Genomic DNA, 25,926 nt, shown 5'->3' on the forward strand with positions numbered 1-25,926 from the left:
TTCTGTAAGCAGAAGCTCCAATCCAATACTCAAATGTATATATTTATGGATGGAGAATGTGGAACATCTGGAAAGTTACCTAGTCTGTGCTGAAAATAATGATTTGAACAATTTTGAAAATAGGATTGGATTGACCTTGCATTCAAATATTTCTAAACTTCAGAGATTTCAACATGGAGAAACAACTGCTAAGTGGGATCCATTTGAGAGGTCCTTCACTAAAGACTCAACCCTTCAAAATTCTCAGAGCATTTTCAATGGAGAGGGAATTTCTCAAGGCAGTGAACCTGAGAAAAAATTCATCAAGGCTCAAATGTTAATAAACACCTGAAGACTCATTTTGCAGAGAACCATTTCAAACCTATTAAATGTGGGGAAGTCTTTTATCAAAGATCCAACCTTCTGTCTAACAGTATGCATATAAAAGAGAATCCTTATGTATTTAATGAATATGAAAGAGATTTTAACCAGTCCTCCAGTGTTGGTGATCATTCAATAATTCATGTGGGGAAAAACCCATACAGATATAAGAAGCCCAGGAACATGTTTAGTCAGCCACCAAGAATACATATACATAAGACAGTTTGTACTGGAGAGAAAGCTTACAAATGTAAAGAAGGTCTTTAACCAGCAATCATACCTTACTCAACATCACAAAACTCATACTGGAGAGAAACCTTATAAATGTAAAGAATGTGGCAAGGACTTTATCCAGCAATCAAGCCTAAATCAGCATCACAGAATTCATAATGGGGAGAAACATTACAAATGTCAAGAATGTGGCAAGGCCTTCAAGCAGCACTCAGCCCTTGCTCAACATCACAAAATTCACACAGGAGAAAAACCATATAAATGTAAAGAATGTGGCAAAGCCTTTAACCATGACTCAAGCCTCACTCAGCATCACAGAATTCATACTGGAGAGAAACCTTACAAATGTGAAGAATGTGGGAAGGCCTTTAGGCAGCACTCACACCTTACTCAGCATCACAAAATTCATACTAGAGAGAAGCCTTATAAATGTAAAGAATGTGGCAAGGCCTTTAGGAGGAAGACACACCTTACTCAACATCAGAGAATTCATACTGGAGAGAAACCTTATCAATGTAAAGAATGTGGCAAGGCCTTTGTCCTCCACTCAGGCCTTACTCAACATCAGAGAATTCATACAGGTGAGAAACCTTACAAATGTAAAGAATGTGGTAAGGCCTTTATCAATCAATCAAGCTGTACTCAACATCAACGAAGTCATACTGGAGACAAACCTCTTAAGTGCAAAGAATGTGGGAATGCCTTTAAGTGGAACTCAGCCCTTAGTGTACATCACAAACTTCATACTGGAGAGAAACCTTATAAATGTGAAGAATGTGGTAAGGCCTTTATCCTCCATTCAGGCCTTATACTCAGCATCAGAGAATTCATACTGGAGAGAAAACTTACCAATGTAAAGAATGTGGCAAGGCCTTTATCCATCAGTCATTCCTTACTCAACATCAAAGAATTCATACTGGAGAGAAACCTCTTAAGTGTAAAGAATGTGGGAAGGCCTTTAAGTGGAACTCAGCCCTTAGTGTGCATCACAGAATTCGTACTAGAGAGAAGTCTTAGAAATGCAAAGAATGTGGCCAAGGATTTATCCAGCAGTCATTTATACAACATCACAGAATTCCTACTGGAGCAAGTCTTACAAATTTGAAAACTGAGAGAATTTGGAAGGACTCCTAAACCTTAAGCCTATGTCAGAGAATTCCTATTGGAGAGGAAATATCTATGTGTAAAGAATGTGGCAAGACCTTTAGGCAATGCTAAACCCTTGTTCCTTATCAGAGAATGTATAGTGGAGGTGATTTTACAAATACAAAATTTGGCAAGCCCTTTCCTAGTGCTCAAGCCTCTCCCAGCATTACAGAATTCATACTAGAGAGAAACCTTATAAGTGTAAGGTATGTGGTAAAGTGGGGCACCTGGGTCGCTCAGTTGGTTAAGCAACTGCTTTTGGCTCAGGTCATGATCCTGAAGTTACAAGATTGAGCCCGCATCATCAGGCTCCCTGTTCAGTGGGGAGTCTCCTTCTCCCTCTGACCCTCCCCCGTGTCATGTTCTCTCTCTCTCACTCTCTCAAATAAATAAGTAAAAACTTAAGAAAGAAAGAAGAGAGAATGTGGTAAAGCTTTTGGATTGCTCAACACTTAGGCTCAGCATCCCAAAGTTCATGCTGAGGAGAAATGCTAGAAATGGAAAGAACATGACAAACCCCTGGCTGGAAGTCATAACTTGCTCAACATCGTCGTTATCATCCAGGAACAAAACTGTAATATGTAAAGACAGTGGCCAAGCCTTTAACTAGAATTCAGTCCTTACTCAGTATCCCAAAATGCAGTCTTGGTTTAAACCGTACAAACATAATGAAGAAAGACTTTCTCTTACACTTCAGAAAACATCAGAGTTTAGAGAAGAAAAGGAACTTTTCAGAGAAAAATACATAGAAACATTTAATTGAAAATCAGATGTCAATAAATGTCACAAAATTCACAGTATAAAGCAGTATACCAGTCACTCTCTTCAGAGATTACATAAAAAAATAATACAAATTTAATTAAGTAATGTATGTGCTATTATGCTTCACAAGATAGAAGGGGGATTTTTTCATTATAATTTAAATGTGTTTGTCTATCCATTGACGCTGTATGAGATTTGTGACCTGCAATTATTCATGTATTTCTACTCTTAGAACTCTTCAGAAAAGTCATTTATTTCTAGTGAGTGTGTGAAACTGTATAGGTGATTGGTGTCGCATCAGGGATATGAGAAGCCCTTTTTCTTTAGGTGGGATTCATGCATATCTAATTTTCCATGGATGATGAAGGACTGTGTAACATACAATATATGAGGAAAATCTAAATGAATATTCCTCTTGTGGTTATGACATTGATATAGGTCATCATGGAGTAGTTGTTCAGAACATCATTCTCCAGTTATTAAAACTAAACAAAATTGTGACCATTACCAATTACATGTTTTACTAATTGGTGTTTATAATGAAAACAAGATGGCAGCCTTCACAACAGTAATTGTTAGTATGAGTTGATGGAGTTGAAATGAAGAAATCCTGACAGATATCAGAAAATAGCTAACTTCTGTAAAATGACATACACTTGTACATCCACATTTTTAGAGAATTACCAGAGTCCTGAAAGCATTTTCATATGCAAAATTAAGCTGGTAAGAAGTTAAAATAGACTGCTATCAGATGTCTTCTCTAAGCCTCATGGTAATCACAAAATGAAAAAATGCAGTAGATACACAAGACATAAACAGAAAATAATCTAAGTATTCCCTTATTTAAAATCATCAAATCACAAAGATAGCTAATGAATAAGAAAGTGATGAATAATTCTAAACAGCCAGACTGTGACTCCATACTTGTACTGATACTTGCTTTAAATATAAAGGGCCTAAATTCTTGAATCCAAACATACAGATTGCCTGAAAGGAAAGAAATACAAGACCCAACTGTATACAGTCGTCAAGATAATCACTCAGCTTTAAGAACACTGATGGAAAGTGCAGATGTAGAAGAGAATATTCCATGCAAATAGAATCGAAAGAAAGCAGGTTAGCCCAACTTTTGTAGCAACATGGATGGGACTGGAAGAGATTATGCTGAGCGAAATAAGTCAAGCAGAGAGAGTCAAGTATCATATGGTTTCACTTATTTGTGGAGCATAACAAAGAACATGGAGGACATGGGGAGATGGAGAGGAGAAGGGAGTTGTGGGAAATTGGAAGGGGAGATGAACCATGAGAGACTATGGACTCTGAAAAACAACCTGAGGGTTTTGAAGGGGCGGGGGGGTGGGAGGTTGGGGAACCAGGTGGAGGGTAATAGAGAGGGCACGTATTGCATGGAGCACTCAGTGTGGTGCAAAAACAATGAGTATTGTTACGCTGAAAATAAATAAATTAATTAAAAATTAAAAAAAAAAGCAGGTTAGCTCTGCTTACATCAGTGAAAATAAACTTGAAGACAGAGAGTGTAGTAAAACATGGCAAAGCTCATGTAACATAACGGGATCACTTTGTGCAATGTTCATAATTATGTGGTTTTGGCAGAATGTCAAAAAAGATTTCCCTCATTCTTTTGGTTTTGGAAGGACAGGAATAGTATGCTTATGTACTTGTGTAACACTTTCCTCTTCCAAAACCAGTACCTTTTCCCATAAATGTTGGTGGTGTTTGTCCAGGTACCTCAATTGTAGCTTGTGTAAGGTTTATGAACATTGATATGTTAGGAGTCCCCTAACCAAGGAGTTGATTTTCAAAACCCTTTTTCTGTGTTTTGAGGGTTGGGGGGTAAAAAAAACACTGAATAACAATTTGAGAAAACCTAAAAAAAAACCACACACACACACAAGACCCATCTATATGCTGCCTAAAAGAAACTCGTTTTGGACCTAAAGACACCTGCAGGAGTATGGAGAAATATTTACCATGTAAATGGATGTCAAAAGAAAGCTGGAATAGCCATACTTATATCACACAAACAAGATTGTAAACCAAATACTGTAACAAGAGATGAAAAAGGATCCTATATCATAATAAAAGGGCTTATCCAACAAGAAGATCTAACAAATGTAAATATTTATGCTCCCAGCTTGGGAGTACCTAAACATATACAACAATTAATAATAAACATAAAGGGACTCATTGATAATAACACAATAATAGTAGAGGATTTTAACACCCATCATTTAAGCAGAAAAATCAATAAGGAAACAATGGCTTTGGATGACACTCTGGAACAGATGGACTTAAAAGATACATTCAGAATATTTCATATTAAATCAACAAAATACACTTTCTATTATTACCTTCAGTCGGCCAACATATATTTTTTGAGTGCATGTGACATTCTGCAGAATAGATCACATACTTGGTCACAAATCAGGCCTCAACAAGTACAAAAAGACTGAGATCATACCAAGCATCATTTCCCGTCACAATGCTATGAGACTTATTGTTGATTACAAGAAAAAAAAAAGACAAAATCTGGAAAGACCACAAATACATAGAGGTTAAGGAACATCCTACTAAAGAATGAATGAGTCAAAAATGAAATTAAAAAAGAAATAAAAAAATACATGGAAACAATAATGAAAACATGATGGTCCAAAACTTCTGGAATGCAGCAAATGCAGTCATTAAAGGGAAATATATAACAATACAGGACTTATCACTATTGATATTAACCTTGATTACCTGCCCAAGGTGTATTTGCCAAGTTTCTCCACTATAAAGTTATTTTTATCCCCCTCGATACTGTACTTTTTAAAATCAAGTCATTAAGCCTCATCTATACTTAGAATGGAAGAGACTAAGCTCCACTTCCTGGGGTAGGGGGCAGGTATCCAAATAAATGATTTGGAATTAAGTATTGCATTATCTATTTTGTTGTTCCAATTGTTCAACTTTGGTTATTGGATGCTTTTTCAGGATTGTTTCTGTGCATTTTCTTGACGTGCCCTCTTCTTTTTATTTTTTCACCTGTTAAACTTTTAAAAATTATTTCCTAGTCCTTTTTCTTTTACATTTGTTTCAGTTTCCTTTTTCATTTCTATTGTCCTTCTGCTTCCACTTTCCCTCCCCTTTTCTCCCCCGTTAGCTTTTAATAATTTCTCTTTTCCTCCTTTTTTCTTATCCACGTGTATTCTTAAAATAATTTTCTCCTTTCCAATATTCATTTTATCATTTTTCTTTTTTACATACCATTTTCTTTTTTTTAAATTTTTTTTAATTTATTTGACAGAGAGAAATCACAACTAGGCAGAGAGAGAGAGAGAGAGGAGGAAGCAGGCTCCCCGCGGAGCAGAGAGCCCGAAGTGGGGCTCGATCCCAGGACCCTGGGATCATGACCTGAGCTGAAGGCAGAGGCTTTAACCCACTGAGCCACCCAGGCGCCCCTACATACCATTTTCTTAATCAAAAATTTTAATAAATTCTACATTATGATGAATTCACCATAACTAGTAAAACAATATAAGTTGCAAAAAGAAAAATATACCCTCATTCCCACCCTCTCAACCTCACTGCTAAAATTCTTGGTCATCTACCAGAGTTTACAACACCTCTGTAAAGCTCTATTCTCCCTCACAGGAATGACTGGAAGACCCTGTGTGGTAATTCCGGAGGCTCTGCTAGTTTCGTTGAGAATTTTACTCCTATAAAGGTCATATTCATTAAACTGAAGATTAGTTGAAATACTATAGCAGTAATCATACAATTTAATATATTCCTTATATAAAAACATCCTCATTGAAATTACTTTGGCTGGCTATGACTAGAGAAGTGTTCTACAAAGACTTTGTCTAGGACCTTCTAGTTCTTAACATCAGGAGAGTATGCATATGTATATGCGTGTATTCCCATGCTCTCTGCCCTCAAACTCAGGGAGTTATTGGGAACCAGGAATAAGAAGTGAAAGGAAGTCCAGGGAACTTAGGGAGACAATTCTTTTAGAAATGAGACATTCACATACATAGAAGGTACCAGGAAGACATTAAAAGCTACATTTCTGTTCTCTAAGAACAGAAATGGCCTATTTGAAGGCCATTCTGTCTTCATGCTCTCATCTTAACTGTTTCGTCTCTGTTTAGATTCTAAGCTTAAACCCATGTACAGCTAAATTGGCAGGTAAAGGTGGATCCCCAAATTCCTTTGCTTTTTTGTACTCCAGTTTCTCTGGGTTGAAAAGGAAATAACAACCCACCTTTCCTGACAAGTCCTGACAAGTCCTGACAAGTTCAGCAGTTAAGAGCTTATTTCAGGTACAATCCTGCATGGGGGCTAAGGGTGAGGGAGAGAAGAATGAGGTGAATTAGATGATCTTTAGAGCCTATTTCTAATGATGTAACTCAGTCATCTGAGGGCTTTTGTAGTTGCTGTCAATTGAGGTTGACACCAGGGGTCAAGCAGACTCTGTGAGCTAGGCTAAAGTTGGATCACTTTTGGAGCTAGGGAGAGGAAAGAACATCATTATAGATCCTACCAGAGCCTTCTGCTGTTCCCTTTCATTATCATGCCAATTATTCAGAAGAGAAGCCAGAAACCATTTCATTAAAAATCATGTCACATCCTTCCAAGCAAGGGGTTCCTTCCAAACCAGCCTGATTTGGAATGGTGTTCCTGGTCTAGGGCCCTAACCTGGAGCAGTTTGCTGACTAGTGGACATCCATTCCACAGTGTCAGAGAGCTGCCCTTCCTGTCTTTTACTTACACATATATACAGCCAAGGTCTGATACTGGCTTCTGGACTTGAGACCATGTGACTTTATCTTCCTTAAATGTGGTATTAGTTTTCCCCAGGGGAAAGAAGTGACTAATAAAATCAGGCACTTAAGGTAACAAGGACAGTTTTGCCTTAGGGTAAAGCATAAGGGTTTGATTTTTCTCAGAATTCTCAACCTGATTCTGAGGTCAGCAGCAACTAGTCTGGAGGAAGTACAAATACATCAGCTGAAGCCTTTAGCCCAGGACCTGGAGCAAGAAGCATCCACTAGTTCAAGAACACAGTGGATTTAAGTGATATTTATTTTGGAGGTCTTTTCAACAATGTGGCTGTAATCTTCATAGTGACCAGATTGAGCAAACCACATTTGAGTGGTAACTTCAAGAGGGCAAAAGTAATGCTGGGGTTTGGGGGAATTCAGGAGTATCAAGGGAAGCTCTAGAAGAATGATAAGACCTTCTGTTTTGTTGGTCCTTTCCTTGCCTACAGCTAGTAAAGAATCACTGTTTATAAGGGCAAAGGGGAGCATTAGGAAGGTCTCTACCCAAACAGCAACCTCTTTAGGACCAGATATTTCACTATTAATGTTAACAATTTACTTCTTTGGTTTAAAAAATGTGAATTCCCTGAGATGTCTCTGGAAAAAAAAATATATTCACTCTTTGACACCATAAATCCTAAGAAAGGTGGAAAAGGGTGGCCAAGAGGGAGGATTGTCCTTTGGAAAGTGAAATACTTGCTTTAAGTGAACCAAACACTTAAAGAGGATGTGACCTAATAGATCATTTAATTCACCTTGAAACTTAACAATAATAAATAGGCTACCAATTAAAATAAGGTTGAGGGTCCGGAATGGAAACAGAGAGAGACTCTAGGTTGTATACGGGGATTGAACCAGAAAAATATTTTAATTTTTAGGGGCTTTAGTATACAACCTTAAAGGTAAGAGACAAAATAGCACCAAGAAAAATGAAGGGACACAGGCAAAACTAGGCCAGTGTATATGGGGTAACAGTGTGTTGAGGTCTAATATTTGAAAAGAATTTATAATGAATTTCAAGGGTGCAGAGAACTCTTTTGAATGGCCAGACAGCTACAAGATGGTTTTCTTTAGTTTAGATCTCTCAGGCTAATTGAAATTGAATATTTCTATTAAAGGAAACACCTAGTAGACCTTAGACCTAGTTATACCCCCACTCAAATAAAGGTGTAGGTCAGAATGGTGGCAAATAGCTATACTTTTCTCAATTTTGAGTATAAAATATAGAATGTACACTTTCAAAGTTTGTTATGGAACTATTTTGAATGTTACAAGATACAGTAAGCCCTCTTGGGAAAAAATGGCAAAATTGCAGCAGGAAGCTCTATGCCTATTAATTTTACTTCCCTTACCTTAAGTCCTATCATGCAGTGTTAGAGCATTATTTAGGGGAAAATGGAAAGGAAGAAATGGAATTTTCAAAAGAGTATTTGCAGAGTTATTCTCTTTTACATTCTGCATTTTTGTTTTATTTTTAGTTTTTTAAAAAGATTTTATTTATTTATTTGACACAGAGAGAGATCACAAGTAGGCAGAGAGGCAGGCAGAGAGAGAGGAGGAAGCAGGCTCCCTGCTGAGCAGAGAGCCTGATGCGGAGCTCCACCCCAGAACCCTGGGATCATGAACTGAGCCGAAGGCAGAGGCTTTAACCCACTGAGCCACCCAGGTGTCCTTATTTTTAGTTTTAAAAGGATAATCTATGCACATGGTAAACACGTACACAGTAATACATGCACATAGTTAACTTCACTAGAGGGAAACATTATTCAAAATTTCTATGATGCCTTCCAGAAATAGTCTGTATATTTCTAAGCATACATATGCATATTATTATAATTTTAGATGTTATAAAAACTTTTGTGAAGGTTTCTATCTGTCAGGTTTGCTTCAAAGCAACATCTGATTTCCACAGCATGGTCCAAACTATAAAGCCAAAGCTATCTGCAAAGATTCAACCAAGCAACAGTCTCTAATGTATATACCCAGAACCCACAGTAGAGCAGCAGAGTGAGAATAAATCCTGGTAAAACAATGTGTACTTCTTTTAGGAAAATGGGGATATTTACTTATCTCACAGGATTGTTGTAATTCCTGAAAAAAATAATACACACAAAGTGCTTAAACATTGCCTGGTATAGAGTAAGTGCTTTGTAAGTGTTAGCTGTTGTCATTTGTATTGTTGTTTGCCACTGTTACTTGGACAGGATAGCTTGGCCCTTCTTGAAGCTATTCCCTATTTTCTCTGAGTTTTCTTCTCAAGTACCTCCAAAGTTGGGAGCCTCTATTTTGTTATTATTCTTCCTCTGGGATACCTCTCCCACCAGGATATAAACTCTGGAGCCAACTGATAAACAAAACTATACCTGAAAATCTGTCCTGGACACAAGGAAATCTTAGTCTCACTACCTGATGCTCCCTTCATGGTCTCAAGGAGATAAACTTTTATATTATAGTTCATTACTGTTCTTATAAAGACCATGGAAGTGCATGGACAGATTGGCAGCTCACCACACTTTCTGGGGAATTACTCAGCCCAGAACATATTGTTTCCATCTTCTTTATGTGATTCAGTCCCTCTTCATCCCTACACCACTCAGTGCTTCTGAGGAGTTGCATGTTACTGGCTAGCCACAAATACTGTACTGGTCTGGTTTACCCTGCAGACTAGACCTTTAATAAGCTGGTGCTGCTGGGACAGGTTGGACTCCACAGTCACAGGTCAAACATCCGAGTCTACCATCTCATTCCCTTAGAAGCTCTTTGAGGAGGGAAAGCCAAGCACATAATGTTTAGCACAACTTCTCTCACTTATCTCCTTATCTGGAAGGGTAGGTGAATGACAAGTGAAACACTAGCTTTCTCGTACTTGTTAGTCTCATCAGTGGCCTCTGCCTACTTCCTCGTTTCTTCCAAACATAAATTGAATATTTAGCTCCTGATACAAGTCTTTGTATCATCACAGAGGGACTTAAACATCCATGAAGATAAACCATACAGAACCACTTTCTCAGCTCAATTCCAGTGACATTTCCTTGCATTTCAGTTGTCCACAGCCAATGGTAAAAAGTCTACGAGGATCTTTTTACCATTCAAAACCACTCTACCTCTAAAATCTTAAATTCATATATTCCACTCTGTAGATACATTTTCCCATTAAAGACTTTTTACTTCCTCATTCCTACTACTCCTATTATTTGGTCTCCTCCCAACTTACCAGTCCCCTGCAGCCTAATTTTCTTCTGTGACTAGCATGAACCCCAAAACCATGATTTTATCCACTATCTTCCATACTCTTAACTTACCATATTTTGACCTAATATCACCCAAAAATTCTCTTGCTTCAGAAAAATTCTCAGTGCCACACAATGATTCTTCCAAGAATTCCTGGTCAGTTTTATCTCCCATCACTTCCTATACTCTCAGTGATCTCTTTTCATCAATTACTGCCTTTATTTCTTAATCTTTACTCTTTCCCTCTCTGCTGTTTCTTTCTTCTCCAGGCAACAATATGTTCAAATCTCTCATTATTTAAGAAACAATCCCTGAACCCTGTCTCTCTGTTTGCTGCTCTCTCTCTCCTTTTCTTCTTAACCAAACTGTGTCTCAAAAGAACAGTCTACAGTGTCTTCACTTCCTCTGTCCATATTTACTCCTCAACACACTATAATCTGGTTGTTTCTGGAGTAGGTCCCCTCCTACCCTTGTTTGTACCTCTGTCTTAAACTCATCACTTTATTGTAACCACCACTAAACCTAAGCACTTGAAAATGCAAGACCTTATCTAACTTATCTGTGTGGTCCCAGAGCCTAGCACAGTGCTTGATTGATAGGAGGTGCTCAATAAACGAATTATGTCACAAACACTTACTGAACACCTACTAGGAACCAAGCACTGTAGCGGTTCTGTCAGAATCCACTACACTTGGACTCTCATAATCCAGCACCAGAATTATATCCAAGTATCCTTATTCTTACAGAAACTTCCTTCCTTTAGTGAATATCAAGTCAATACGTTCAATTAACCACACAACCCTTGCTGTATGCTGTGCCTTACTCATAGTAATCATTTAAAATTTGTTGAAGGAATGCCTGATAGATCTCAGCAGAACCAAGAGCTGCTATTGCAAATGGCTACAGAGGGGTCTGTCTGGAATCTGGTTCCTCACAGAGAGCATTTTGGTTTTTTTTTAAGCACCATTTCTAAACAATTCCCTAGAAACACATACATTTGCAACTCTGTCTCAATATTGCTGATACTTAGTGTAAGCTAACAGCCTGTTTACAAACCCTCCTTTTCCTTTATCTTCAACTTCTCTCCAAGCTTCTTCCCCTCTACCTATAAACAGGTACAAGTCACTCCTAGCCACAAATAAATAACCTAAACTAGAACCCTCTCTTAACCCCAAAGTCCCACTTTACCCAATACCCTTCCTTTCTCCACTAATCTTTACAAAAGTAGTCAATACTTATTAGCTCAAATTTCCTTTTTCCCACTGGCTTCCACAGTTTGTCAGAGAAAATCTTCATGGACAATAGGACACAGGGGAAACTCTAAGATTAATGTACAGGAGATATAAATGTATTGTGGCTGTAAGACATTTTTTTCCTATTCCGTATTTAATCTATTTTATAATTTTCCTTTTTTAAGCACATAACATATGTATATGATACACAGTTCAAAGTGTACAAAAAATACAGGGTGAAAAGTTTTTCCCACTTCCGCCCATGTCCCCTCTTTGCAGGCAAAATCACTGTCAAAAGTTTCTTGTGGGGACGCCTGGGTGGTTCAGTCAGTTAGGCCACTCCCTTCGGCTCAGGTCGTGATCTTAGGGTCCTGGGATCGAGTCCCGCATCGGGCTCCTTGCTTGGCAGGGAGCCTGCTTCTCGCTCTGCCTCTGCCTGCCATTCTGCCTGCTTGTGTGTTCTCTCTCTCTATCTCTCTCTGACAAATAAATAAATAAATAATCTTTTTAAAAAAGTTTCTTGTGTATCATTCCAGAGATAATCTATGCATTTACAGATATTTACATAGATGGAGTCTCTATGCACAGTGGTAAAAAAAACGATAGGAATTGCCATGAGACGGGTGAACTGACAAGTATAGGAGGAGATGTTGAAGAATTAGGAAATATCATCTTCCCTCCAAAACACTCTTCCTCTTCAGTGCCCACCTCCATTAATAACATTTTCACCCTCCCAAGTTGCCAAAGCTCAAAGCTTCTGAGCATCTCTCATTGGTACAATGGTCTACAGTTTACAGAGCATTGTCATAGCCCTTATGTCATCTAACTTTATGGCATAACACTGTGAACTGAGCAGTGTTATCTGCACATTACAGTTAAGCTGATTAACAATTTCTCTACCCTTCCTACTGCTACATTCAATTTTATTTCTAAAATGTAAATTGTATATATCCATTTCTCACCACCTCCACTATTTTACCCTTCTTTAGGCCTTCATTACTTGTCATTTGTAAAATTGGAATAGTTGCCTACTTTATGGGGTTGTTAAATGGACTCATTAAAATTAAGTAAGAACTGTAACACTACAACAATCTTTGTTCTCAACAAATATCTGTTCCTTTCTCCTTTTCACTGCCAAATCTCCCCATCCTTAATCCATTCTCCACATTACATACCTGATTCATCAAAATGATGTAGAATTCTTGATTTTTTTCTATGTCCATCCTCTATTGATCCCAACATCAGGGCATCAGAATATGACAACTCACCTGGAATCTGAGGGAAAGCACTAGAATATTCTGGGTGCAGTTATATCAAAGGAAAATCATTCTCATTGACTCACAAAGACATTGCTTTTACAATCTATGGTAGCATCATTGGCATTTAGAAGCTAAGAAGGTCAAGGTCTGCCCTGCATTTTCAACCTAGAAAAATCCTGCATATCTTTTATTACTCAGTTCAAATGTCACCTTCTTGAAGCCTTCTTTTTTTTTCCCATTTTATTTATTTTTTCAGCGTAACAGTATTCATTCTTTTTGCACAACACCCAGTGCTCCATGCAAAACGTGCCCTCCCCATTACCCACCACCTGTTCCCCCAACCTCCCACCCCTGACCCTTCAAAACCCTCAGGTTGTCCCAACCTCCCACCCCTAAGATCCTGCTCACATTACCTCTTTACCCAAATCTGAGTGAATCTTTCATTTCTCTGCATTACCAAAAGTGGAGGGAGGGAAAGAGAGAAAGAGGGAGAGAAACAGAAGGAGGGAAAGGAAGTGAAAGAGAGGGAGAGAAAGGAAAAGGGAGAGGGGAAAGGGAAGGAGAAGAGAGGGAGATGGGGGAAAATAGGTATGTTCGATTGGCTTAGTTCAGGCAGAGTTATGTTCCTGTGAGGCACGGTCACAACATTTTTATCAATAAATCAACACATACATTGTTTATATGGGTTTCTGTTTAGAGACAACATTATTTAACACACATTGTTGATTCATTAACATTGAACTCACAGCCGATAGCACTGTAACTCACGCCTGAACTAAGCTAATCTAACATATATTTTCTCTGTAAGGCATATCACAGCCTTCTTGTGTTCAAGAACACTACACAGCACTTTAGCATCACACTTGGGGGGACATTATAAACTGCAAAATCGCCAAGAAAAATGGGGCCTGGGTGGTTCAGTCAGTTAAGCATTTGCCTTCAGCTCAGGTCATGATTCTAGAGTCCTGGGATTAAGCTCTACAAATGGCTCCTTGCTCAGCAAGGAGCCTGCTTCTCCCTTCCCTACCATGCTCTCTCTTGCTAGCTCTCTCTCTTAAATAAATATATAAATAAATAAATAAATAAATAAAATCTTTGAGGGGCGCCTGGGTGGTTCAGTGGGTTAAGCCGCTGCCTTCGGCTCAGGTCATGATCTCAGGGTCCTGGGATCGAGTCCCGCATCGGGCTCTCTGCTCAGCAGGGAGTCTGCTTCCTTTCCTTTCTCTCTGCCTGCCTCTCTGCCTACTTGTGATCTCTCCCTGTCAAATAAATAAATAAAATCTTCAAAAACAAATAAATAAATAAATAAAATCTTTGAAAAAAATTGCCAAGAAAAAGCACAAAAATGTGAAAAACATGGCACTAAGTAGACTGAAAATACACTTATTTACAGTATGAGAGCTAAAAGACAGAGAATCACCTTGTTGGACCTCAACGAGGAATGTGCACATCAGGTAATTCAAATATTGCCCCTGTGTATATCTACAAATGACCAAAAAGGCACCACAGGTATTGATTTCAGGATTACAAATAAATTTTAGTGACTAGATGAATAGAATCCACAAATGAGTATCAACTGCAATTGTCATATTTGTTGCAGTTTTTCAGTTTATCATCTGTACTTCGTGTTTTTCATGTTTTAGATTTACAGAGATTTTCATTTCTATATATAAAAATATATAAACCTTTCTTTCATGATACCATATGTTACTTTAAGCATATGCAAAGAAGAAATAATTTATTCACCTACATTTCCTTCTATTTTTAAAAAATCTTTAATATTTTGCATAAAACTGCTTAATATACCTGACATTGGGTTTTTTTGATGATGTATTAAATTAGGGTGGGGGGAGGTAAGTCACTAATCACCAATCAATTAACCTTACCTTTGGAGCCCTCTGTCATTCTCACAATGATGTGCCCTTCTGAATACAGGTAAGCCAGTTCCAGAGTACCTAAGAAGCTTTAAAAAGAAATGAAAAAGCAAGGGAAAAAAGTTTTAACACAATCCAAGTGTTGGTTATTAGGAAACTAAATGGAGCTGGTAATATCCCACAACAACTTCATGCCTGCATTTAGCAGTGAGGCAAGACCAGGTAGGGAGCTAGAAGCCACGTCAATGCCAAGGACTAGAGTGGTTCAAATGCAGTTCTCTCTATGCCATAGGACAGTATTTCTCAATGTACTGTCAAGGACAGCCTGCATCAGAGTCACCAAAAATGTATAGTGTATAAAATGAATAAGTTAAGGGTTTTGTTCTTCACTCCACTCCATACCGGGAATACTACATTTAGAACACCACACCTCAAGACTGATAAAACCAAAATATAATATGTCCTCAAAAGGATAATTTGGCTGATGTAGAGGCTAGAATTCAAGACATTCAGAAATATCTTTGATCTAGGGATGCCTAGAGAATTGAATAATTGGGATTACATAACTGTCAACTTCAAATAGCTAGAGTCATCATGTGGAAGAAATCCCTCTGCTAAGCAATGCCATCCATGCATGTGGCTTTGTGTACCTTCCCTTTGGCTGTTGATTCTCAAATCTGTATCTCTAGATCCAGTCATTCCCCTGAGCTTCAGCCTTTCCTTAATCTCTCCACTTGGATTTTTCACAAGAACCTCAAACTCCACATGGTTAAAATAGAACTATTATTATTCCTATTTTCAAAGATAATGAATCTGAGTCTCAAAAAAACTAAAGAATGTCCCATGGGTTCCAATAAAGGAATTAAATCTAATCTTTCTGATTCTAAACTAATGCTCTTTTAACTTATATGATGCTGATTTCTATAATATGGTGCAGGGAGGTGTAGAAACCAGAACATTACATATCCATATTGTAGCTCTGAAATAGAGTAGCACATTTCACGGGGGAGTTGGTCCTTTCTGAAAAACAAATCAGCTCTAAGAAGCTCTAATCCTAAGTTTGCTAAATCACATTTTTAAAAATAATTTCCTTGGCAATATCAGGAGCAAATTCATTAAGTGGAACAGGTTTGAAAAGTCCTTCTCCTCTCTCGAGTACAGTTTTCTGTTCTTCAAAATAGATAGGTTTATCTGGACTTTGAAGATCTTTATATCCTTTAACAGCTGTGCTATTCTGTTCCATATAAGGTACAGACATTATGAATAAACAGTCATGCCATTTAGCCTGTGTAATAGCTCAGTTGCATTCCAACATCATCCTCCAGGATCTGCTGGACTTGAGGCTGATCATATATCTTTATGATATTCTCATCTACTCCAGGCACCCAGCCCAGCATGACGTGCTTGTCCACACATTTTTGACTTGCCTCTGGTAATACCAACTTTTCACTCAACTGGAGAAGTGTTCAGGTAACAAGTAGAAATTCTGTCACATCTTTCCCTGCACAGAGTTCTGATGTGCTCCCCCAAAGTCACTTACTAGCTGCATGAACCTGGGCAAGTCACTTAAACTTTCTGAGCCTCCTTTTTCTCATTTGTAAAAGAAATGCTAATTATATATAATTCACCTGATTGTTGTGAAAATTAAGAAATAATACAGGTAAAAGCACCAGGCATGTATATGGTGCCTAGTAAGTGTTTTTATGCCTTCAGTATCACCCTTGGCTGAGCCACACCAGCTAATCCCAGGGTTTTCTTGGATTAAAATGTTATTATCAGGGTTACCCTATAACTCTCCTTTCTGATCATCACCCTCTCCAACAACCAGACAACATTCAAGAAATGCTCAATGACAATTCTCTCAATCCACTGAACTGTAGCAATAAGACTACATTTGAGGTTTTGTAACAAAACTCAAATCCCTAACAAGTAGTCAGCTAGTCTCTGCTTAAATATTCCCTATGATAGGGAATTCATTCCCTTCCAACACAACCCATTTTTTCTTCAGACAGCTCTGCCATAACTTCCACCTAACAATCTTAACTCTGTCCCTTGGGTTCACAATTGTGCAGATAAAATTCTCTTTCTTATGACAGCCTTGCAGATAATGGAAGATAGCAATCATGTCCCACTTCACCCTTCAAGCTTCTTTTCTTAACCTCTACTTTGTTTTTGTCCCTCTATAAGAGATAGCTGCCATTACTAACACAATACTTGAGGTGTAGTTCATACAAACCTAGAGAAGAGTGGAATAATTACCTCCTTCATTGTAGACTCTCTACTACTATTAATGTAGACTGAGTATGCATTAACTTTTCTGGCAGCCATATTAATCTTAACCCATCCTATGGAATTACTATTTTTAAAAATTTTATTAAATTTGTGCAGGATGTCATATTTACTCATATCAAATTAATTTTGCTGTTTTTGAACCATCTTTACCGTCTAATAAATTTTTCTTGAATTCCTGGTTCTGGTATCCAATACATATACTTCTCCTCCCACTCCAGTTGTCTCTTAAAATTTGATGAACATACTTTTCTACATCTCTATCCAATTGTTAATTAAAGTGCTAAGACCAAGATAGAACCAGGTACAAAGCCCTACAGCTCACCATGAAGGATCTGTCTTTGCAATATTGAAGCTCAACCTTTTCCCTCCCTTCAACACACCTTAGGACCGTTCCTTTCACTCTTTCACATTAATCACAGTAACTCACAAAACATCTAAAATACCCAAGGAGGGGTAGTCCTTCTGTAGTATTTCTAAGGAAAGTACTATAATGGGGGAAATGCCTACATGCTTTCAAAAAACTTTCATCGAGGTGATTCTACTAAACCCCTCAGAAAATGTGCCTTCATCCTCCCTTTCACTCCGACACACTTCTCAAGAATTTCTTTTCCACATAAGGAATAACATGGAAGACATTAGGAGAAGGAAAGGAAAAGTGAATTGGGGGTAATTAGAGGAGACAAACCATGACAGACTGCAGGACTCTGATAAACAAACTGAGGGCTTTGGAAGGGAGGAGGGTGAGGGATGGGTGAGCCTGGTGATGGGTATTAAGAAGGGCACAGATTGCATGGAGCACTGGGTGTGGTGTATAAACAATGAATCTTGGAATACTGAAAAAATAAAATTAAGTTAAAAAATTTAAAAAAAATCCTATGCTATGGAGCAGAAAAAGAATTTCTGCTCCAGGAAATGTAGAATTAATTATTAGTGTCCTTTGTAAATGGTTTTCCCATCTGTATGATGAAGCTAATTACACATAGATCATAAGGCTGTTGTCAGGATGAAACGATTAATGCATAAAGTACTTAGCAAAATGCTTGGTATACAGTAAGTGTTCAGTGAATAGTATAATTTAAAAAAAATCTTTCTGAGTTCAACTAAAGGAACTATGTTACAGCTCTTGTTTTCTCTATCTTGTTAACCAGGATGTCATAAAAATAAAAATCTTTATTATACAACTTGCAGTAATACAGGTACACTAACTGTAACTATCAAACACTTGCATCTATTAGTCAACCTTATTTTAAAAAGGCCATATTTCTAAGCCCACAAATCTGTATGCAGAACACAGCTCCTTAATGGAGCCATTATGGCCAAAAATATATTAAAATCTAATGTTTTTTTTTTCCCAGCTCAAGCTGTGCTGCCTTATTTGGATCCCATCCCCATCACCTATGAATGGTAGAATCAGAATTTCCATATTCATAAAGGTCTACATTATTGTCCTTCCTATTGCTCCTTTACCCAATCCTGCTGTTTTCAAGGAGGATGACAGAATCCAGGGAAAGTAATCCAGGTTTGCCTCACAATAAATAATTTCAAGATGTTTATGGCTGAAGGACAGTTCTTTACACCCTACCCTGTTTACACTAATCCATACCTATTACCTATATCTCTGACATGATTCTTCCAACTCTTATCCACCATCTGCACCACCACAATTTATGATGGTGCATACCACATCTCAGGGCTTCTAGTGGCCACAGGTCCAGGATGAAGTAGGAACTGAAACTGGATCCAGAGATCTCTATGAGTCTGAAACACAAGGAGCCATTTTATGCTATGGATTTTCTGAGTGTCACTTAATGATCAAAAATTATTATAAAAATAATAGTTTCTGACATCTATTATATTTTTAGTTTAGCTTCATTTGGGTTTAACATTGTTGAAAGACTTTTTAAAAAACTGTCTTTATCAGGGCACCTGGGTGGCTCAGTTGGTTAAGCGGCTGCCTTCAGCTTAGGTCATGATTCCAGGGTCCTGGGATCAAGCCCCACATAGGGCTCCCTGCTCAGCAGAGAGCCTGCTTCTCACTCCTCCTCTGCCTGCTGCTCTGCTTACTTGTGCTCTCTATCTTTCTGTCAAATAAATAAATATTTTTAAAAAATTAAAAATAAATAAATGTCTTTATTAAGCTAAATTGTGTATTATTTTCCCATGTATACACAAAAATAATCCACCATACAATTTAGGTTATTCATACAACAATGTTGAATGGCAGCTACTTTGCTCCAAAAGGCATTAAACTCTAAGGTTATTTTCCTTTTAGGGCAGATGATATTAACTTTGTCTCACAAATGAGGAAAGTAAGTCTTTGAGAGGTTAAATAATTTGCTCAAGGCCCATGTAGCAAATAGCAGAAACAGGATTTAAAGCCTGGGTCTTCTGAATCCAAATCTTTTTATTTTTTTTCTACCTTGACATTTGGAAGTGCCATTCAACTGTCTTGACTAAAATGACCTCCTTTCTTCCAAGTCAAAAAATAGGCAGTGGCTAATTGAATCCATCTTCCTAAAAGACATCTTTCAAATTACAGGATCCTAAGCCAAATTTTTTCATAAAAGGATCAATTTCCATCCCAGTCAGCAAAGTTCCTATGCCATTCTAAGAATACTTCCTTTTTTTTAACCTGACAGGTAAATAGCCATAAAGCCTCATCTATCTGCAAAAAAGATGTGAGACATCCTGCACCAAACCAGAGCCCCAGCCCCACCCTCAATCTTGCAGCGTTCTGTCACTCATCATCAAAGCCTCTGGCCTTTGCCGACTGTCCCTCTGCAGAAATTTTGCTCAAATTAGAAATGCTACAATCTATAAAAATTCCATTTTCCAGCCTCCATTTCTTTCAATAGCTACTACAGTCCTTGCAAAGGACAGGACAACCACCTGGGAGAAATCCAGAAAATGCAGGCCAATTTTCACTTCAGTCAATAATAAGGTGATAGATAACCAGTCCCACAGGTGAAAGATTAGATACTGTTCTCAACTTACCACTTTCTCTTACACATCTCTCTGAAAAATTGCAAGGTATAGTCTTCAACTCAATTCTAATTAACTGAGTTATGCACTTAATGACTATCTACTGTAATTAGTTTTTTTTCTTCAAGGTTTACCAATCCCTTCTTCTAACCTAAATAACATCCCTAAACAGCTAAAAAGCATCATGACCATCCACAGTTAAAGGGGTGGGAATGTTGTCATTTGTGGTTTGGGACTCTAATAATTGTAACTTGAGATGAGGCCAAACACAAAGAATAGCAAAACCAGGTATCACTAGGGCCACATATAACCCAGTCTCAGCTCCAGCTGGATCGGGCTGCTAGATGGTATCAGCTTCCATACTGCTTCCCAGACATACAAAGGCAGAGCCCAAAATCCTGCATTACCTCCTCAAAATGGCCTCTCACCTTTCAAAAAAAAAATAGGTTTGGATGCAACTAATCTCTTTTGAGCTTCCCTCAACCAACTCTGGCTCCTACATTTTACTCTCTCATTTCATCTATTTTCTTTCCTAGTTTTCAGCCCAGTTTCAACTTTTGTAAGTACCTGATTCCTTGCTTTGGCTCAAATCAGCATCCTCTTCAGCCTTCTTCCTGAGTTTACCGACCTCAGGCTCCAGCTCTGCAGAATTACATTAAACTGGTCAAAATAGATTTGAACTGGTCAGAACTGATTTTTCCGTGTGAGAAAAGGTTTGAACTGGTCATGAGCAAGTTCTGACCACTTTAAACCCATTTGGACCAGTTTTACGTTGCTAGTGCAAGAACGAGCCACTGAAGGGATCAATTTGAATCAGGAATGAGATGAAGCAGCTTCAATCTGCTTCGAAGACCAGTGTGGGATACAAAAAGAACCTGATGCTAAGGACCATACCATTTGTGGTGGCGATGCTAGAGGGGGAATCAGAGAGGACCTAATACTTTGTGAGGCAGGATCAAACCACTGTAGACCCCGGGGGAGGAGCTAAAATAAACTGATGCTCAATGACGTAGGATCAAATTATTGGTGTAAGACAGAAGAGGAAAAGATGCTGATGCTCCCCAGACAGAATCAAACCACTGAGATCTATGGGGAGCAAAACAAGGAGGCTTTTCTATAAGGTGTCATCAAACCACTTCGGGGTAGGGATAGAAAGAAGAAAGGAAAGTAAGAACATAAAAGGCCTAGTAGTCTGTGAGACAGGATCAGACTACTGTGAAGTGGCAAAAAGGGGATGCAGTTCTAAGAGAGGATCAAACCACTGTGGAAGGGAGGGGAGCAAAAAAGAAGCTGAAATTTCCTGAAGCAAATTTAAATTCCTTTTAGTAAAGTAAAAAAGGATATGATATTCTGTAAAACAGAATCAGACTCTGTTTTTATAATAAATGAGGGGCATTTACATATATTATCTCTTTTGCTCTTTACTCTGCCGTGATGGTTGGGTGAGACCATCTTCACCAAAAGGCCCCTGCAGTAATTTGCAGCTGTCCCTGATGGTTTCTAGGCAACAGTATAGCTGCTGCCTAATGAACTCTGCCCTTTGACATTAACTCCTGGGCTTCTGGAAGGGAAAGAATATGCACAAATATGAAAAAGATGGGGAGCAAATTAAAACAGTATCTTCAAATGCTAGGTGGGGAAAAGTGGGAGACAACCACACAGACTTTCAAAAACTAAAAGAAGACAGCAGGTAGTTGGGAAAATGATGGTTATATAGAGGAAGAAAAACTCACAAAAGCGCAGTCCTGTAGACTTAGAAAACCTCAAATCCAAGCCCCCACAAAATCTTTGAGTCCTCTTATGATATCCTTAATCAGTGGTGCTTTAATATCTTCAGTGGAAAATGAGTAGGTTTAAATTCCTAGGGAATTTATTACATTTTCCTATAAAATTTTTTAAAAGATTTTATTTATTTATTTTACAGAGAGAGATCACAAGTAGGCAGAGAGGCAGGCAGAGAGAGAGGAGGAAGCAGGCTCCCCGCGGAGCAGAGAGCCCGATGCGGGACTCGATCCCAGGACCCTGAGATCATGACCTGAGCCAAAGGCAGCAGCTTAATCCACTGAGCCACCCAGGTGCAACCTCTTTTTTAAATTTTTAAGCCAAACTCCATCCCTCATAATATCCACCCAGTAGTCTAAATTCTGTCTTCCAGAGTGGAGGTTAGCAAACTAGGGCTTGCTAGCCATATCCATCCATCACCTATTTTCTGAAGAGTGTGAGCTAAGAATAGTTTTACATTTTTAAATGGTTGAAAAAATCAAAAGAAAAATATTTTGTGACATGTGAAAATTATATGAAATTCAAATATACCACAAATAAAGCTTTGTTGGAACACAGCCATGTTCATTTATTTACGTATTATCTATAGCTGCTTTCCTGCTACCATGGCAGAGTTGAGTAGCTGCATCTGAGACACTATGGTTCTCAGAACCTAAAATATGGCTTTTTACAGAATAAGCGTGCTGACTCCTGATCTACAGCAACAGAGAATCAGTTTTTTTTTTTTTTAGGACTCTGCTTAAGTAAGAATGTAATGATAATGTTAGATATGAAAGGGAATGAAGAGACCTCACAAAGAATCTCAAATTCTCAAACAGATGACAGGGACTGGTACCAAAGTCTTCTGAGACCACAAATAACTTTAAGCCACTTCTCATGGCCTTCAGGGGACAAGATGGAGATTTAGGCTATATGAAATTGCTGAGAGTCTCCAAAAAGAATGAGAGAACGTAAGGAAGAGAAGGTTCAGAATATGAAAGGCCTTGAACACCAAATACAGTTGCTTGGCCATCCTGAAAGCAACGGAAGAGCTAGTATTAGGTTTCAAGTTGGGAAACAGTTGAGCAGCAGAGTAACAGAAGAACTTGAGAAATGTGATTCATGCCTCCAGGTATCTAATACTCTTCCAGCTCTAGACAAGTTATAATGTCTGAGAAGACCACATCATTTTGGTGATGCGAACTCAGGTTCAGAACAATCTCAATACAGGTATCCTAGTGAACATAATCTGGTTGGAGACCAGGATTCTACAGTAAATCAAAATATATTTTGAGTCAGTTTCAAAGGATTTCTGCCTTAGGAGCATAAGAAAACTCTCATCACATCTTTATCTCATTCTTAGTCACTCTTCAGGACCCAGTTAATCCCATATCTCTCCTAGACCTCTTGCCCTCCTCTGAACTCCTTTAGCGCTTCTTTGTGCTACTCACACGAGCTTCACTCCACCCTGTCTAGTACTAAAAGTACCTCTTTGTGAAAATGGTTTGTTTCCCCAAAAAGACTTTGAGATCTCAGAAAAAAGGGAAACAAACTGATACTTCTCTGTGTTCCTGTGGTATATGGTTGGTTGGTAAGGATATTGATCCAGTCTTCTAGTGGTCCCTCAGTGTGTGGAGGCCCCCATTTAAGGGGGCTCAGGCACTTTGGGAGCTATGTCAGCTCTAGCCACACATACACCTTCCTAGATTGGAAGACCTGGGAAAAGATGAGGCCTAGTGATATATTACAGCCAATCCTGGGCTTCAATGACAATGCAAAGAGCAGTTAACTATCTCTGGCCCTGATACCACAAGTACCCCAGTCCCCATCATTCTTAGCTTCACAGGCTCAGGGAAGAATGTCCTGGTCAGGAAGACAAAGCCCACAGTTCTGGCTGCCAAGCATCCAGTCCTATTTTCCACAGCCTCTGTTGATCCTGGATCTAGACTTCAGGCTGGACTCAACAGATTCAAGACGAAAATAGGCCCTTGGCTGCGAAGGCTAGCTTTCCACAAAGTGCTCTTTCCCCCAACGGCCAAAGCAAATGTCGCCAGCTGGCCGGGGCTAAAAGCCAGCCGACCACTCCCGACCTCTGCTGGCCAGCCCCAAGGAGGCCCAGAGTCAACAGTGCATGGACAGGTCTGCTATTCTATTCCTTATACCTCTGACATCAGATTCCCTTCAGTGAATCTAAACAACCAAATAGAACTAAAGTCAGCTCTAGGAAAATGTCAAAGGTCCCTCATGGGCCTCAACTGCTAAGAGTTGGAAATTCGGCACAACCTTTACCTTTATTCTCCTCAGCTTCCTGTGTCCAAGCCCACAGGCCAACTTCTGGAGTCTCTGTTTAAATTGTTTTCCTATGCTCCCTCAGGGGAAAGGAAAGAAGAATACAAGAATGAACTATCAGTACCCACTATTCTTACTGGTTCACAGGCCAAGCTGAGATTCAAAACAGAGTTCAACCAATCATTTTTTCCTGAACTTAGTATCAAGCATCCCTTCATTATGATGGGGATGGGGCCAAGTCTCAGACACTGGCTGAAAGGAATATGAAGAGAGGTAGAGGAGAAAAGAGAAGGAAAAGGAGAGTAGGAGAGGCCAGGCAGAAACATGGGAAAGTATCTTTTTTTTAATCTAATACATAGAAGCCTCTTCTGAAAGAGTGATTTTTTACTAGAAATCACTAGAAGCTAGAAAAGTGCACTTCCTTTGAGAATGAAGTTTTCTTCTCCATACACATAGAAATTACTCTCCCCTCTCAAGCTAGGGTGATTTGGTCCTAATTTAGAAAAAACCTGAGACTAGAAGATATTACTACCAAAAAGGGAAGCATCTCTCCTCAGGGATATTCAACATCTGAATCAAACTAGTAGGTCAGCATCCTCTTTGGTAATAACAATCTAATAATAATAACAGATATTCTAATAACAATCACAGACATTTTATAATAATAATAAATACCATGTATTTAGCACCAATTGTTTGCCTGGCAGTGTTCTATTCCCAAACTGTGCACCAAGGCACACCAGGGTGCCATAGCCAACTCACAGAGCTATTATATTTAACTTTTTTTGAGGGAAACACAGTGACATCTTTTGGCCAGAGCATGAACTACTACTATTATGTGTATAACAGAAGGGTTAAATACTTCTTTTGGCTTGGGGATGCTGTGAAGACAGTTACTAACACAGGAAAGGCACAATGAACCAAGAAACTTGGGGAACTTCTGCTATATACATTACATGGATTATCTCATGCAAGCCTCAAACCTTAAGAGATAGGTATTAATATTATTTCCATCTTATAGATAAAGAAACCAAGGCTCCAAGAGATGAAATAATTTGTCCAAGGCTCCCAGCTAAGTGATGGTAAAGCAGCGTTGAGAACCTAGATGTGGCAGACTTCAGAGAGTTCTCATAAACTATTTGCAACACTTCCCTCTCATAATTAACTTTGTCCACTACTCTCATTGCATATGCAGGCTATGAAGAATGCCTTGATAGAACAAGTGACCTTTGTGTTATAGAAATAGTGTTACTATTCTGAGTCCAGAATGTGACCTATAAATCAAGACACATAAAAGACATAGGAAAAGGGACATCATTTATTTATTTTTTAAGATTTTTCTTTTTTTGAGAGAGAGAAAAAGAACGTGCATGCACATGTGTGCACGGACAAGCAGGAGAGAGGGGCAGAGGGAGAGAGAGAGCAAATCTTAAGCAGGCTCCACATTCAGAGCAGAGCCCAATGCAGGGCCCACTTTCATGACCCTGAGATCACAATCTGAGCTGAAATCAAGAGTCAGATGCTCAACCGACTGAACACCCTCATGGGACATCATTTAAAAAGCAAGAATTAAACTAAAAAGAAACAAAACCTGAAAACAGGACTGCCCTTAAGCTATTTGAATGGTTCAACTGCTTTTAACTAATGTTTGGGAGACCCCCCATGCTAACTATAATCTTAC

At 38.6% G+C, this 25,926-nt stretch overlaps 1 protein-coding gene across 1 annotated transcript; it reads left to right on the plus strand.

Moving 5' to 3' along the window:
• Positions 1–300: 300 nt before the first annotated feature.
• On the plus strand, positions 301–1,631 carry LOC123935006 (zinc finger protein 420-like). Its single transcript, XM_045995399.1, is given in 3 exon segments — positions 301–614; positions 616–1,399; positions 1,402–1,631. Coding segments are annotated over 3 exon segments (1,191 nt in total). The 5' UTR covers positions 301–414; the 3' UTR covers positions 1,609–1,631.
• Positions 1,632–25,926: the final 24,295 nt, after the last annotated feature.

This window comes from Meles meles, chromosome X, assembly GCF_922984935.1.
Source record: "Meles meles chromosome X, mMelMel3.1 paternal haplotype, whole genome shotgun sequence".
NCBI classification, from domain to species: Eukaryota; Metazoa; Chordata; class Mammalia; order Carnivora; family Mustelidae; genus Meles; species Meles meles.